Genomic DNA, 15147 nt, shown 5'->3' with positions numbered 1-15147 from the left:
CTCCTTTCTCTCTCTCTCTCTCTCTCTCTCTCTCTCTCTCTTTCTCTCTCTCCCTCCCTCCCTATCTCCCTCCCTCCTTCCCCCCTTCTCTATCCCTTTTTCTCTTCTCTGTTCCTTTTCTTCCTTTCTTTCTTCCTCTCTTTTTTTTCTTAATACTTTGTTACAAATATATAAAATAAGATTTTTAATTTAACACTTTTTTATAATTATTGTTCGTTGTTTAAATTTTTCCCTTTTTTCTTTCAATTTTTTAAAATTAATTTTTACTTATATTTTTCCATAACATATAGTTTATTATTATATTATTAATTGTCCCTGGTAGAAATTGCCTTGCCAGCGCCACGACACTTGTCAGCGCCATGCAAGTTTGCCACGCCACAGCCTTATCCTAAAAACTGGAAAGAGCCATATCAGGGCCATGTCCGCGCCTAATATGGCATTTACATAAAATTGAACGGGCGCAGGTCTGGATTTGACTGAGTTTCTAATGCGATCCACACTTGCGCCACGTTAGGTGCTGTCGAGATTCTTCTCTTTGGCTTCTAGATCGACTTCTTAATTTTTAGAAATTTATTAAAACATGTACGTTAAAATTGAGACAGGATTATTTTATCTTTCACCTGCCGCGGCCGGGGTCCTTCGGCTGGCAGAGCTCTACTAATTTATCTCGCAATAAATGATATTAAATAATAATAAATAATAATAAATGATAATAAATAATAATAAATAATAATAAATAAATGGTAAATAAATAATTTGGTTCGGCAATAAATAATAAATAATTAAATTGAGCGCTAATCAGTTGTAGAAGAACTGATAGGCTACAACTACATCATCGTAACGCTTTGATCGTGATCGTAAGCAATGAAGTCGTCGTAAACCGCGTATATCTATGCCAATATATATCTATATAATAGTTATTTGTGTAACAAATGCGAGAAGTTGAGAATTGGACACGAGTGCGATCACCCGCACGAGTGTCCAATTCTCAACCCGCACGTGTTACACACCCTATTTTATATTACAAAGTGCGTGGAAAGTGGCCCATTGCGCGCGGCCATCCGTCGCACATCATCTGTGCGACGGATGGCCGATTCCACACACGAGTCGAAACAGTGCGGTAATGTTTACATGTTTACTGTAACAACTACATTTATCGTAATGTTCACCGTAAGCGGTCGTAACGCTCGTCGTAATTGCTATCGTAAGCTTATCGTATGAGTTGATTCAACTTGAACTCTTTACAATTACGACGCTTGTCTGGCGTTACAACATAACCTAACCTATCAGCTTTCTCGACGTGCGAAAAAAAATGTGTTTATAGAGTTGCTTTCCATTTACATAAAAACTCAGATAATTCTCATTTGTGATGTCATTCTGTCTTTATTATTCATTAATTCCCACGATCAAAGCATTACGATAAATGTTAGTTGTTACTTTAGGTTATAATTGCAACGCCAGACGAGCGTCGTAATTGGAAAGAGTTCAAGCTAAATCAAGTCATACGACGAGCTTACGATAGCGATTACGACGAGCGTTACGACCGCTTACGATAAATATTACAATAGATGTAGTTGTAGCCTCACACGACAATGGATGGTAATAAAAAATTAAAATCAAAATTTTGAGCGCAAAAATATCGCCAGATGAAAAAATTTAAACGCCATTATTTGTCATTATTTGAAGAAGAAAAATACGATACATGTAATAAATCAAGTACTAGCGGTACAACATCAGAAGGTATTAAATATACATCACGAATAATATCGAAGCAAATATTGTATTGTATGTAATAGTACAGTTAAGAAATATGTTTTATTATTTTTTATGTAGATCGTAAATGTAAACGTAGGAGAAGGTTTGAGTGATTCCGATGGAAGTGATTCAGAAACATCAGAAGGTTATAATTCATATATATCATGTAATAAATAATATCGAAGCAAATGTATAATGAAGAAATATATTTTATTATTTGTTATGTAGATCATATGAATGACAATATAAACGTAGGAGAAGTGTTGAGTGATTCCGATGGAAGTGATTCAGAAACTTACATTGTGTTTGAAGTTGAAAGAGAGAGAGAGAGAGAGAGAGAGAGAGAGAGAGAGAGAGAGAGAGAGGTTGTTTTTTTGCGGCCATTAGTGGCAGTTGTAATGCGATAGGTCGGGCCGCGCATTCTACGTAGGTCGGTGAAAAGGCGCGCAAGCGGCGCCGACTACGTTGCGTCCCAGGCGGCGAGGCGCAAGTTTACCGCGCATGCTTGAGCATGTTGGGAGGGGCGCGCAGCCCGGGCGAGCGAGCATTCGTCTTCCGGACATCGTGCGTTACACACCCGTTGTAATCAGTTCGAGTAAAATACTTAGTTGCGTCATCTTTTCGCTGTTAACTTGTAATCGAGTTGTGAGGTAGCCGAGATCTGCCTCTCAATGTGCAGCAGCCAATATACCGGTGGATCGTATACGCAGCAAATAAAGGACAACAACTGTCGTCGCAGAAAGGAAGCCAGTGAGATACATCCCAGCGAGCCTTGCCGGCACGTGGAAAGCTCGAGGAAGGCAGCCATTTTCTGGAACGTTCGAGAAAGCCTTTTCGGCATGATATAAAACGCCCTTTCGAAGTCTTGGATAAATGGGTTTTTGGCTTGGTCCTTTCGACATATATTCATTGTGTGAACATCCTATGTGATGTTATCTTCAATCAAAAGGTAACTTTTATCAATATACATGAGTGAGAACGTTAGACTCTCGTCTACCGTTACGAGGTGAGAACGTTAGACTCTCGTCTACCGTTACGAGGTGAGAACGTTAGACTATCGTCTACCGTTACGAGAGGGATTTTCAATCCTCTCAAGGTTACCCTTTGCGGTTATTGCTTGCAGAATTCACGAGAGCAAGCGAGAGGAAGACTTCCTCGCCTTTTGAAAAGATATTAGGATTTCATCTCGAGTTTAATTGTAACACTGAGCTCAGTCTAAAAGTCCATAAATTAATTAATTGTTTGGTTGCAACTATTTATTTACAATGAAAAACTTTTACTTTTTTCTTTTGTGCGATTAATTCGTTATAATCAATTCTATAATATATTTTGTAGTTAATTACGTTAACTTGCGTACATTCGTTACATTCACTACTAACTTAGAATGTTTTACTTGCGAAATACATATAAATCGTTTCAGGCGTTGTAATAACATTATCAAATAACCGTTTGCTTGCGTTGCGATAAAATCTTTTACTCAATTACTTTATATTATCCTAGTGATTAGTTTGCGAATTATTAATTATCTAATATTACGTTTATTCTATGGTGAGTTAATGTGTCAATCAAAGAGGAAGGCCTTTTAAAAGTGTAATTCAATACACTCATTTGAAAATTATTACCTGTATCGTATTAAATGCTTGTGTTGCATTCATTGCCTTTGTAGTTGCTCTTGTCGTAATTATCGCTCGTGTCGTAGTAAAAGCTCATGAGGTAAAATATTCCTTTGTCGTGATTTATACTCAAGTTTTGTAATACTCAGTTAACATTCAAATCACGAAGAATATTATCCACAAGGCCGATAACCATTATTTATGATTTAACTAAACGATTGATGCATTATTTCCCTGATTGTTTGAATTATATCTACACTGATATTCATGTTTTTAATTTGAGTTATGTCGATGTTTTGAACGATCCTTTCTTTGATAACTAACAACTAATTCTGAGCTTGACTTCGTCAATATACATTATATGCGTACATACTAAGTTCAATTCCTTTTATAAATAACATTGTCTAATGATACAGAATTCTATCAAGGAATATAAGAAATATATTTCTTTTTTCATAATTCAAAAGAAAGGACTGTTCTACGATAACCATTCATTTTTTCTTTTGTGTATTTGATACATTTATTTTACTCATATTGTATTTTTCTATTACAAATGTATAATTTTGTTCACGAATACTGGGAAGGTTTTAGGGCAGTTTCCCTTCCCCTATGCAACAAATGTTGGTATTCTTTGTATAGTTCTGCCCAATCTAAATTTTCTTAATTACATAAATCACGAAACGCAATCTCTCTCTCAATAAACGGATTCTTTTTATTTTTTCCTTCCTCAACAAATTCTCGAGATCAGGCTCGTGCGCGAGCTTGTGCAAACACATTGTAAATGAAGAAATCGATAATAACGATAGCGATCAGAGTGATGTGGACGAGCATAATATAATAGATGTAGAAGAAATTGAAGAAATATCGAAACTACGGGTGTGGGCTATTGAATGTAAGATTCCGTTCGTACATCTGGATAAACTGTTAAAAATCCTTCAACAAAGACTTTTACACTACCTACATTACCAAAATCAAACCGAATCAAGTGCAACAAAGATGTGTAAGACTACCTAGAGACCAGCGAATATTTGTTCGTTTAATTTCGCTGCGATGTCCTACTCGTGAATAAAGGCCTTATAGTGTTAGGTGAAAAGAAGTACAAAGTTTTTGTTTTTATCTGGAACATAGGAAATTATTAAATGTAAAACTGTCGATGTAAGACTGTGATTATTTGCCAAATATTAAGGTATTTTATTTTTAATTATAATGGTGTCATTTTATCACCCTATTGAACTTAATACCACTTCCTTTATCTCGTTGATATAGAGTCACGTTTGTCAATGTTTAATACATATTTATTTTCATGTTTCCTAATTTATGAGATAGTAGTTAATTTAGGAGTAGTAAATATTATTAGTTCAATTGACAGTCTGTTAAAAATAACTAATTAATGAATAATCTTTAAATAAATGCATTATATAAATTTAGAAATTGTACCTTATTGGCGCCATATTAGCGCCATACACGTGCCACGTTAAAAACTCGCTAGCCCCATGTCTGCATTATGATAGTACCTTATTGCCGCCATGTTAGCGCCGTGCCAGCACCACATCAGATCTGTGGCGCTAGCGGGAAAAACGTGACGTTTCGCGGATGGCGCTTACCAGCGTGCCATGCCAGCTCCTGAAGTGGCAGTGTGGAACGCTGGTCAGTGCCAGGCAAGCGCCCAGTCAAAATTTCTACCAGGGGTATATACAATTTCCTTTTAAATTTTTCTTGCATAATATTATTCAAAATTTTTATTTTATCTTATTTGGAAAATTAACTAATTTTTTCTTTTTTTCTGACTAAATTTTTATAAATTTTTTTTCTCTTAAATTTATTTTCGTATAACTTATCTTTAGCTTTTGTATTCATTTAAATTAAATTTTCATCCAATAATCTTAATGAAAGTTAACTTCTACCCAAGTTAAAGTTAATTTCAATCCAAATTAAACAAAGAATAATTCAAGTCAAAGCCGATTTCAGTTCAGGTTAAGATTAGCTTTAATTCAAGTTAAAGTTAATTTTAATTCGAATGAAAGCTAATTTTAATCAAAGTCAAAACCAATTTTAGTCAAAATTAATTTCAATATAAGTCAAAATAAAATCCAAGTAAATTTCAATTTAAATTAGAATTCATTTCATAAATTATTTTATAAATCATTCCAATGCTCTTTAACAAAATTAATTTGAAATTTATTTTTGATCAAATTTAACAATTTAGCAAAAATATCTTTTTATTTCTCATTATTGAAATATTTCTTTATAAACATAATTTTTTACTTTATTAGATAGATTATCATTCTTTATATAAATTTTCAATGATTCCCAAGAACGAATTCTTGATAACGCAACATACAGTTGTCCATGACTGAATACATCTTTTCGAAGATCTATTGCAATTTTGTCGAAAGTTTGTCCTTGTGATTTATTTATGGTCATAGCAAATGCTAATTTCACCGGAAATTGTCTTCTTTTAAAAGTAAACGGATATATATTTTCACAATATAAAGTGATACGATTGAGATAAACTATTTCTCCAACTTTATTACCTGTTAAAATTTCGCAACGTAATAAGTTATTAGCTAAATCTAAAACTAATAATCTGGTACCATTGCATAAACCTTCACTGATATTAAGATTTCTAATAAGCATGACAACAGTGTATTTCCTTAAACGTAATTCATGAGGTGGAAGACACGTCGGGTTTAAAGAGTTGATATATTCTATTGGAATTGTTTCATGTATATCTTCATTATCTCCAGTGGTTTCAAGAGTATCTACGCTTGTATAAACTCTCTCTGTTTTTTCATCTAACAAATTTATTACTTTTTGATTTATTTCATCAACATCGACATTTCTTGAAGATAATATTACATGATTAGCCATAGTTTTATATCGTCTTTGTGTTATAATGTTTTCATACATGTCCTTTATCATATCTGAGTTAGCGTTTGCTATACATTTTTCTGGAATATCAACATTATCTGAGTGATCATTTAAAGATCCGTTACCTAAATTTAGTAAAAATTGTGCAAATTCTTTTTCTTGTGGTAAAGTTCTCATATTTTGTGTCAATGAAAATATTTTAAATTGTTTCCATAAAACACTAAATTTTATCGATAAATTTATAATTTCACTACGCGTAGCTCTTTTCTTTACAGGTAATAATTGTCTAAAATCTCCACCGAGAAGAACAATTTTACCACCAAAATATAAGTCGTTTTGCATTATATCGCGTAATGTTCGATCCATTATTTCTAATACATAACGTGGTGCCATAGGAGCTTCATCTACAACAAAAACATCCACAAGTTTTAAATTTTCAGCTTCTTTAGACTGAACTTTAATGTTCGATGTAGAATCGGCAAAAAGAGGTACAGGTAATCCAAAAACTTTGTGTATTGTTTTTCCATTTGGAAGTAATGTCGCAGCAATTCCGGTAAATGCCATTGTACTTACTATGTTTCCTTTACTTTTAAGTAAATAATACAAAGTTGTATAAATAAAAGTTTTACCAGAACCACCTGGACCGTCGATATAGAAACATCTATTATTACTATTGTTACTTGTTGTTACTTCTAATATAGTATCAACAATTTGTTTTTGTTCTACGTTTAATTGTTTATATTGTTGCATACCTATTGACATATCCTCAATCTGTGCTTCTTCATTTATTTCTTGTTCCTCTGTTATTTGTTCCATATCAGAAAAATTAATAATGTTAGATCCTTCCATTTGAAGTAAATTAATAATGTAATTATAGGCTTTCTTTATTCCCATTATAAGCCCAAATCGTCTTATATAATCTTCCGACATATCTTTTTTAAACTCATCCCATAATTTTTTTGGATCAATTGGTTGACAATGAATTAAAATTCGCACGAATAAATTACGAAGTCGTCTTGGCATCATCCAAATTTTCGCTTCGTTCATCGCACGATACCATTCTTCATCATCTTCTATGAGTCCTAATGCTAAACATGCAGCGGTAAAAGTTTGATGTATTTCATTATCAACTGTTTTTAATTCTTGAAAACTCGTAGCTCCTCTAACATGTAATAAAAGTATACGTAAATGAAACAATTCTATCTGAGACGGACTGACGGAATACATACGACCAATACAATTAAAGTATCTTTGACGTTTCTCCCAACGATTAACAGTTCTGCCATTAATTGTAACTTTTTTAAATACATAATGAGATGGAATATCACTATATAGATATTGTCTTGCTTCCTCATCTCGAGCATTTAACTGAAAATAATCTAATAACATTGTTACTCGTTCTACAGCAGATCTTATCGCATCATTATTAACGTTTTCATCGATTATTACATTATGTTCGTTTGGTAAATGAACCGGTAAACGAAATATAGCGTGACTTTTTTCTTGCAAAGATTTGCTTAAAATGCGCCAACATGCTTCCACGGGCCCGACATAACGAGCTTCGATAAAATCTTGAATTTCGTCATGAATTATTGTTTTATCTATATTCTCTCCAATGATTACGGATGCAGCGTCATGACCTTTATAAATATATTTATACAAATATTTTACAGATCGTATGCTTGTAACTATTTCAACATTAATGTGGCTGTTAAATAAAAGTAAAAGTGTTGGATTGTATGGTACAACATATCGGTTATCAACAACGTATCTTCCAGGTCTTTCATATAGCAATCCATTATTTCTTCGACGATATTGCGGATAACCATCTTCATCCATAGTCGTCTCAGGTCGAAATGGTTTTGGAAAATGTTTCGAACATTTATCATTTATTAGACACCAATCTCCACATGGCCCATGAATCATATGTTTCATAACAACATTGTGTAAACTTTCATTTTCATTAGGATCAGGAATTTCTGCAGAGATAAATCTATCAACTGTTTCAGGATTTAATATTTTACAGTTTCGTTTTAATGTAATCAACAAATGTATGTGTGGTAATCCACGTTTTTGAAATTCTATTACGTAAACATATGCTAAAACTTCACCAAAAAATTTTTGTCTAACGATAACGTCAATCAAATAATCTTTCTTTATATTAAATACACGAGCACATATATCTGGCCTATCTGCAGGTTGTTGACCCGGAAGTAAATTCTCTCTAATTTCGCGCCAATTTGGATTACAAGTCATAGTAATAAAAATATCTGGTTTTCCATACTTTCGAACAATAGCCATCGCATCTTGATAATGTTGCAACATATTACGCGGTGAACCTACAAATGTTGATGGAAGTATAACCATCTTCCCAATGTGAGCATCATTATTATTAGCAGCGTGTGCTAAATAATCAATCAATCCTTGATAAGTCTCAACTCGCAATTGTTTTTGATTCTGTTTACAATAATTAATTCGGTCCTTCTCAATTTTAACATAACTATCTACAAGCCACTGCTGAAATAATCGTCTTCCCATGACAAAAATATTAAAATTATCACGTATAGCTATTCGATATTTTACGTATGCAGCTCTACTTATTCGTTTATTACTATCTTTGCGTCGTAAATTACCATGCCAACCTTGAGTACCGTACGGATAGTACAATGGATAAATCCATGGTTCTACATTTGGATTCATTGTACTGACTTGTTGTAATGTCTTGTTACATTTATTATAAATTGTCACGTAAGTTTCCGGAATTTCACCATCTGCTGTAGTAGAAAAAACAGCTGCAACTTCATTTACCTTTTGCACATTGTATCGGCCACGATCAATTCCCCTTTTTGTTAGAAATCCTAATTGTAATTCACGTATATTATTAGACGTTTGCTGTTGTACTTGAATTTCTTCGTGCATCATTCGATAAGATTGTGCAAATATATTATTTGTACGCATTATGTTATCTATTAAAAGCAAAATTTCTTCATCAAGATTTGAATTTCGATGTAACCGACACTCTGTTGCTTCATTGTTATCTACAATAAATAGTTGACCATAGCTTGGCATTTCACTTGGTGCAGGATATAACGCAGTATTAATTTGATAATAAACTTGTCCTTGAATTTTAAAACAATAAGGTCCACGTCTTTTTAACACTAAAATTTGATATATTTGCATTAAACGATGCGAATGAAAATGTATTATTATAACCACGAATACGATTGTAAAAATGGTTTGATTTTGGATGATTTCTTGTAAACAGTTTGTAAAGTTCACATGGAGGTTGTGGTAAAGGATCTAACTTAACAGAACCATGACTACAACAATCGTTAAATGAATTACCTTTATTAGCTACTTTTTCGGAATTAAAATGTTTTGCACCGCAATGTTCGCAATATGCATTCATTTCTCCTATGTAGTGTTCTATGACATTTTTTAATTGAGTAAGGTGAGATGTATCAATATCTGTGTATCCCTTGTTTAAAGCTCGATTTCTTTCATTCCACCTTATCTGTTTATCGTTAGGATGTATTGTTTTTTGTTTTACTGTTTTATCATTTGTTACATTTTGCAATGATACTTTATTTAAAATAACTAAATTTTCGAATCTGTTATTATCATCTAAATTTATTAATTCATTTGATGTGCTAGGTATAGGGGAAATAATATTATTATTTAGAACTTCAGTAGTTAAGTTACAAGTATTCTGAGTTATTTCAATATTATCATTAACATTAAACAATTTCATACTATCATTTATCGCAGTAACATCATTACTATTTCTTATTATAGGAAAATTTGTAATTGTTGATGTACTAATTGCTTGCAATGCAGTAGTAACTGTTTCAGTTGTTGGATATACTACTTTCATAGATGAAATAGAAGTATGATAATCTATTACTATATTTTTCGAAAAGCTTGTAGAAGGTTGTGTTATATTTGAACAAATCTCACTAATATTTGAAAAAGATTGACAGTTTTCATTAATTCTTATTCGCTTTGCTTCCCGCCTATTAGCCTGAGATTGTGCTTTTCTTTCTCGTTTATTACGTTGAAATTCTTCTTCTTCTTCAACTGTTCGAATTACTTTTTTTCGAGGCATGATTATTATTAGTTTAATTAAGTTAAGAAAAAATAATACTGGTAACTTTTTTAATACGCTTTGTAAAAAAATAAATTTTATTTAATTAAAAATTACAAAAATATTGCTTTTAAATATATAAACATTAATTTATAAAAATATATTTTTAAAATCAACTTTAATTTAATTTAAAGTTACTTTTAATTTAAGTTATAAAGCTGATTTTAATTCAAGTTAAAGTCAATTTTAATTTAAGTCAAAACTAATTTCAATTCAAACCAATGTAAATATTAATTCAAGTTAAAGTAAATTTAAGTTAAAGTAAATTTTGATTTAAATTAAAATTAATTTTAATTCAAGTCAAAGCTAATTTTAATTCAAGTTAAAGCCAATTTCAATCCAAGTCAAAACCAATTTCAATCTAATTAAAGCTAATTTTAATCCAAGTCAAAGCCAATTTTAATTCAAGTCAAAGTCAATTTCAATCCAAGTCAAAGCCAATTTCAATCCAAATCAAAGTCAATTTCAATCCAATCAAAGCCAATTCCAATCCAAGTTAAAGCCAGTTTCAATCCAAGTAAAAGCCAATTTCAATCCAATTAAAGCCAATTTCAGTCCAAACCAAAATCAATTTTAATTTAAGTCTAAACAAATATTAATCCAAGTTAAAACCAATTTCAATTTAAGTCAATTCAATTTCAATTCAAGTTAAAATCTAACTCAAATTAATTTTAATTAAAGTTTAACGTTCTAATCAAATCTAATTATAAAAATATATAAATTAGTTCAATTTAATTAAAAATTATGACTTGTTTTTTAGTATAATAAATTAAATTATTATTTAATTATGTACGTAATATTGAACTAATAATTTCAATTTATCAAGACTAATTTTAATTTAAATCTAAGCTAGCTTTTTAATTCAAATCAAAGTCAATTATAATTCAAAAATTCAATTTTAATTTTAGTTAAATTTTAATTTTAATTTTAGTTAAATTAAATTTCAATTTTTTAATTAAAATAATATAATAAATAAGCAATCTTTAATACACATTTGCTTAAAAATTAAAAGATATACCTTTCCTTAAATCTTGAGTATACTTATATATTGTCTGAGTAGAGAAGTTACACCTTCGAAAATATCTTGACGAAGAAGCTCAAAAGCTTCCTGTAGCTGAAAAATAAAAAAATATATATTAATAATTTTTCATAAAATATTATAAGTACATAAAATATAGATATTATATTTCTACCTTTTTTTATATTAAAAAAAATAAAATTAAGAATATAAAAATTTATGACTCACAAAGAGATTATGATTATTTCAAAGACGTTATGATTATTTCACTAATTTTAATATTTTTGTTCCCTCATAGAGGGAGCTTTATTTTAAAGTAAGCTTTGTTTTGGGTCAAAAATTTTATTTCGAATTTTCACGGATAATGTGTTCATAATGTTTTAAAATAGAGCTCAACACAAAATATACATTTCGACCGATTTTAAGCTGGCTTCGCTTAAGGGGATCCTAAAACCGTCTATAATATCGATATTTATTTGTTCATACTAATTTTTTTATTAGCTTTATATATTTAAAAATCCTTTTCTAAAGTTAAAACATATTCAAAAATGAAGTCCATGCCGTATAGGCAAGTTATAAACAAAATAATTTTTGTATATCTTAGAATATTTTTTATATTTTAATTTTTGAATAATTATAAAAATATAACATAATCATAAAATAAATAAAATGTTTTTATATATACCAAAGTATATTTTTATTTTTAACAATTTATGTTTTCTAAATTATTTTAATGTAAAAATATTAAGATATATACATATCACATATATGTAATACATACTTCATAAAAATAATTATTCAAATACTTATTTTAAGGTTATTAGATAAAAATGTTTATATTTATTTTGTTTGTAGATTAAATAATATAAATTATAAAAATATGAAAACCATTTCAATTTTATTTATACTAGACACTACAGACGCGCGCGCTTCGCGCGCGCCATTTAGCTTTAACATTATGCTATTATATAATAATCGCGAGACGATTAACCTCGCGACACGACGCGAGCTGTCACATCATGACACACACGACCACGACCGTGCACACGACGCACTATACACGCACGAAACTCGCCACACTCCGCGATGACAGTCCCTCACGGGATGAAGCAAGCTACGCGGCGCGGCAATCAATCGAGATAGCCAATCGGCATCGCGGAAAAGAGGCTTCAATTTTACGATACAAACGAAATTCACTCAGGTAACACACGCCTTTTTTATAAATGGACATACCATACATTTGATAAATAGATGTTTTAAATAATTATCTTCATAAACGTACATATATATGTGTTTTAATATTAATGTATATGTATTATAAAGAAAAATGGGAGTAAATTTTTAAATGATAATTATTTAGTGTTATATAAGAAAAATTTGACTATTATAATTACGTTGATTAATATATATCAAAGTTACTACATTATGATAACACAATTTGATTTACTCAATGTTTTTTTAAAAATATCTAGCGTTATTTTATAGTGTAAATTATATCTTAACAACAGGATATATTGCAGCAATATTGCCATATTGAGCATGTACAATATTTCACAACTATAAAATTTAATGAGTATGCGAACAACTTAATTTGTGAATATAGTAACAAATAAAGTTGCGCAGTATTTTAAAAACGTAAATTATCATTTTGCTACTTACCAAACAACTTAATTTGTGAATATAGTAACAAATAAAGTTGCGCAGTATTTTAAAAACGTAAATTATCATTTTGCTTACCGACATCATAAAATTTTGAAATTAAATAAAAAAAAACGAGACATGAGCGACGATTTTCCTTCTCAGAATGTATTTTACACACAAAACTAAATTATTTTACCAAATTTCAAGAAAATCTGAGGGGAGAGCGTTATACTAAACATGTTATTTTTAACATTTATTGGCGAAGAAAAGATAATTACTTTTTCCTTTCTCGGAATCTTTCCGCTTTCTCGCTCCCTCTAGGCCGCTCTGCTCTCGCCACCTCCTCGCACTTACGCCCGTGAAAAGATACGCTATCCTATCCCTGTTGGGCGCGCGGTGACGGTGCACAGTGGTGCACAGCTACACTGCAAACACACCCAAAATAATGGCTAAATAAATATTTAATATACTTAGATTACATACTAATTTCATTTCTGTAAATATGTTTTTACAAATATGCTAAATAAATTTTTTTATTAATACATGCAAATAACTTCCAATATACATATACAATATAAAATATTGAACTATCACGTTTTAATAAAGCACGCCAAGTTTTTGCTTCACTATATAATCTTGTTAGTCATTTTAGTTACTTTGATTTGAGCTTGTTCTATAAAAATTAAAATTTTCAAAATTAATTTATAATATAAGCAAAGAATAATTATATTATTGTTATATTTGTTGTTATCCTTGATTTATGGACCTATTTCGTAATTTCTAGTAATAATTTCGTTATCGTTTTATTTGCTTTGTATTTATATAGGGGAGAGTTGGATATTACCGAACCCCTAAGAATTGAAACGTATATCTAAGCTTAGAAATGTTTCAAAAAAACAAAATGTGCAGTTTTAAATAGGTAATTTATTTGGCTATCCATATATAATAGTAATAATCTTCAAAGTTAAACACAAACTAAAATATTAACAATTTTCCAAAAAATGAAAAAACGTGGTATTACCGAACTGGTCTGATAATATCGTGCCTATAAAAATTACTCTGGCTTCAGCCAGTGACATGAAGTAGAACACAATAACAAAATGTTTTTTTTTTTATATTTATGCATTAATATCGTCTAGTAGATATACCTACATATAAAAATAAGTGAATGTGTTAACAATTATTTCAAATCAAAACTTAGCAACGATCTTTTCTGTAAGCACCTTACATTGTAAACTAAAAAGTCTTGGTAACTCTTAACACACAGTTATCGTTATATCTATTGTCTATGAATTGCAAAAACAACTTTAAAATCTTATCAGTCTCCAAAATTCAATCAGTCTCAAAATTTCAACTTTGGGCGCGAAATTATCAAACTCAATTATTTCACTGTACAATCTTAAAATATATAGAAAAGAAACGCGTATTCCTAAAATCATTTTGGAACCTAATTTTATAGTGTTTTAGCCTATCAAATGCGTCAAATTTAATTCTGTAATGTAAATATTATATTACTCACCTCTTATCGAAACTACCAGCAAAATTACAGTGAATAAGCAGCAAATCTTGCAGAGTGCAATGTCTTCACATGGACGGCCGGAACGAACTGACAGCGCATTTGCGGGGGGTATTCCGTGTTAGTCTATGATATTAAGATAATTGTAGACGCGTAATACAAATAGTTATTGAGTTAAACAGTGGCGCGGAATTGTCAACCGCGCGGTAATATCCAACTCTTCTCTATATATATATATATATATATATATATATATATATATATAATATATATATATATATGTATAGTAAAAAACTACGCAATTACATTTTTTTAAAATATAAAAATATAAAATATACATAATGTATTGTATAAATAATTTTATCTATATTCGCGTTCAGGCCCATATTCTATATAATTACTTAAATAAGTAATAAACATTAGATATACTAACCTCGTGTGATGAGAGCTGTCACATTATATGAAAGCCGCCGTAGTTTTAAACTCATAGAGATATAAGAATAAGTAGAGTGCGAATCATATGTAGAGTTCTAAATAATAAGAAAAGCGCCACTGGGGCTCGTGCTTGCTGATTGGCTGATCGCGCCAC

General features: G+C 30.5%; 1 protein-coding gene and 3 long non-coding RNA genes across 4 annotated transcripts; 1 reads left to right on the top strand and 3 right to left on the bottom strand.

The window, feature by feature from the left end:
• The first annotated feature begins 3 nt into the window (after positions 1 to 3).
• Positions 4 to 4054, top strand: LOC139817644 (uncharacterized). Its single transcript, XR_011733287.1, has 2 exons — positions 4 to 2704; positions 2879 to 4054. It is a non-coding gene; the product is annotated as an uncharacterized lncRNA (long non-coding RNA).
• On the bottom strand, positions 3564 to 5057 carry LOC139817643 (uncharacterized). The gene is made up of 2 exons (XR_011733286.1): positions 4806 to 5057; positions 3564 to 4485 (listed from the first exon to the last, which is right to left on the bottom strand). It is a non-coding gene; the product is annotated as an uncharacterized lncRNA (long non-coding RNA).
• Positions 5058 to 6307: 1250 nt separating this feature from the next.
• On the bottom strand, positions 6308 to 9158 carry LOC139818300 (uncharacterized). Its single transcript, XM_071786918.1, has 2 exons — positions 6513 to 9158; positions 6308 to 6319 (listed from the first exon to the last, which is right to left on the bottom strand). Exons 1-2 carry the CDS (start codon positions 9156 to 9158, stop codon positions 6308 to 6310), a joined length of 2658 nt encoding a protein of 885 aa, XP_071643019.1.
• A 1983-nt stretch (positions 9159 to 11141) lies between these two features.
• On the bottom strand, positions 11142 to 15123 carry LOC139818166 (uncharacterized). The gene is made up of 4 exons (XR_011733403.1): positions 14992 to 15123; positions 14562 to 14684; positions 13321 to 13467; positions 11142 to 11497 (listed from the first exon to the last, which is right to left on the bottom strand). It is a non-coding gene; the product is annotated as an uncharacterized lncRNA (long non-coding RNA).
• Between the last annotated feature and the right edge of the window lie 24 nt (positions 15124 to 15147).

This window comes from Temnothorax longispinosus, chromosome 8 (assembly GCF_030848805.1).
Source record: "Temnothorax longispinosus isolate EJ_2023e chromosome 8, Tlon_JGU_v1, whole genome shotgun sequence".
NCBI classification, from domain to species: Eukaryota; Metazoa; Arthropoda; class Insecta; order Hymenoptera; family Formicidae; genus Temnothorax; species Temnothorax longispinosus.
Note: the sequence above shows the minus strand (reverse complement) of the source record. Positions and strands in the feature narration are given on the sequence as shown.

Bases quoted from the DNA above. Each gene is read 5' to 3' on its own strand.
- LOC139818300 (XM_071786918.1), bottom strand. From the start codon at position 9,158: ATGCACGAAGAAATTCAAGTACAACAGCAAACGTCTAATAATATACGT.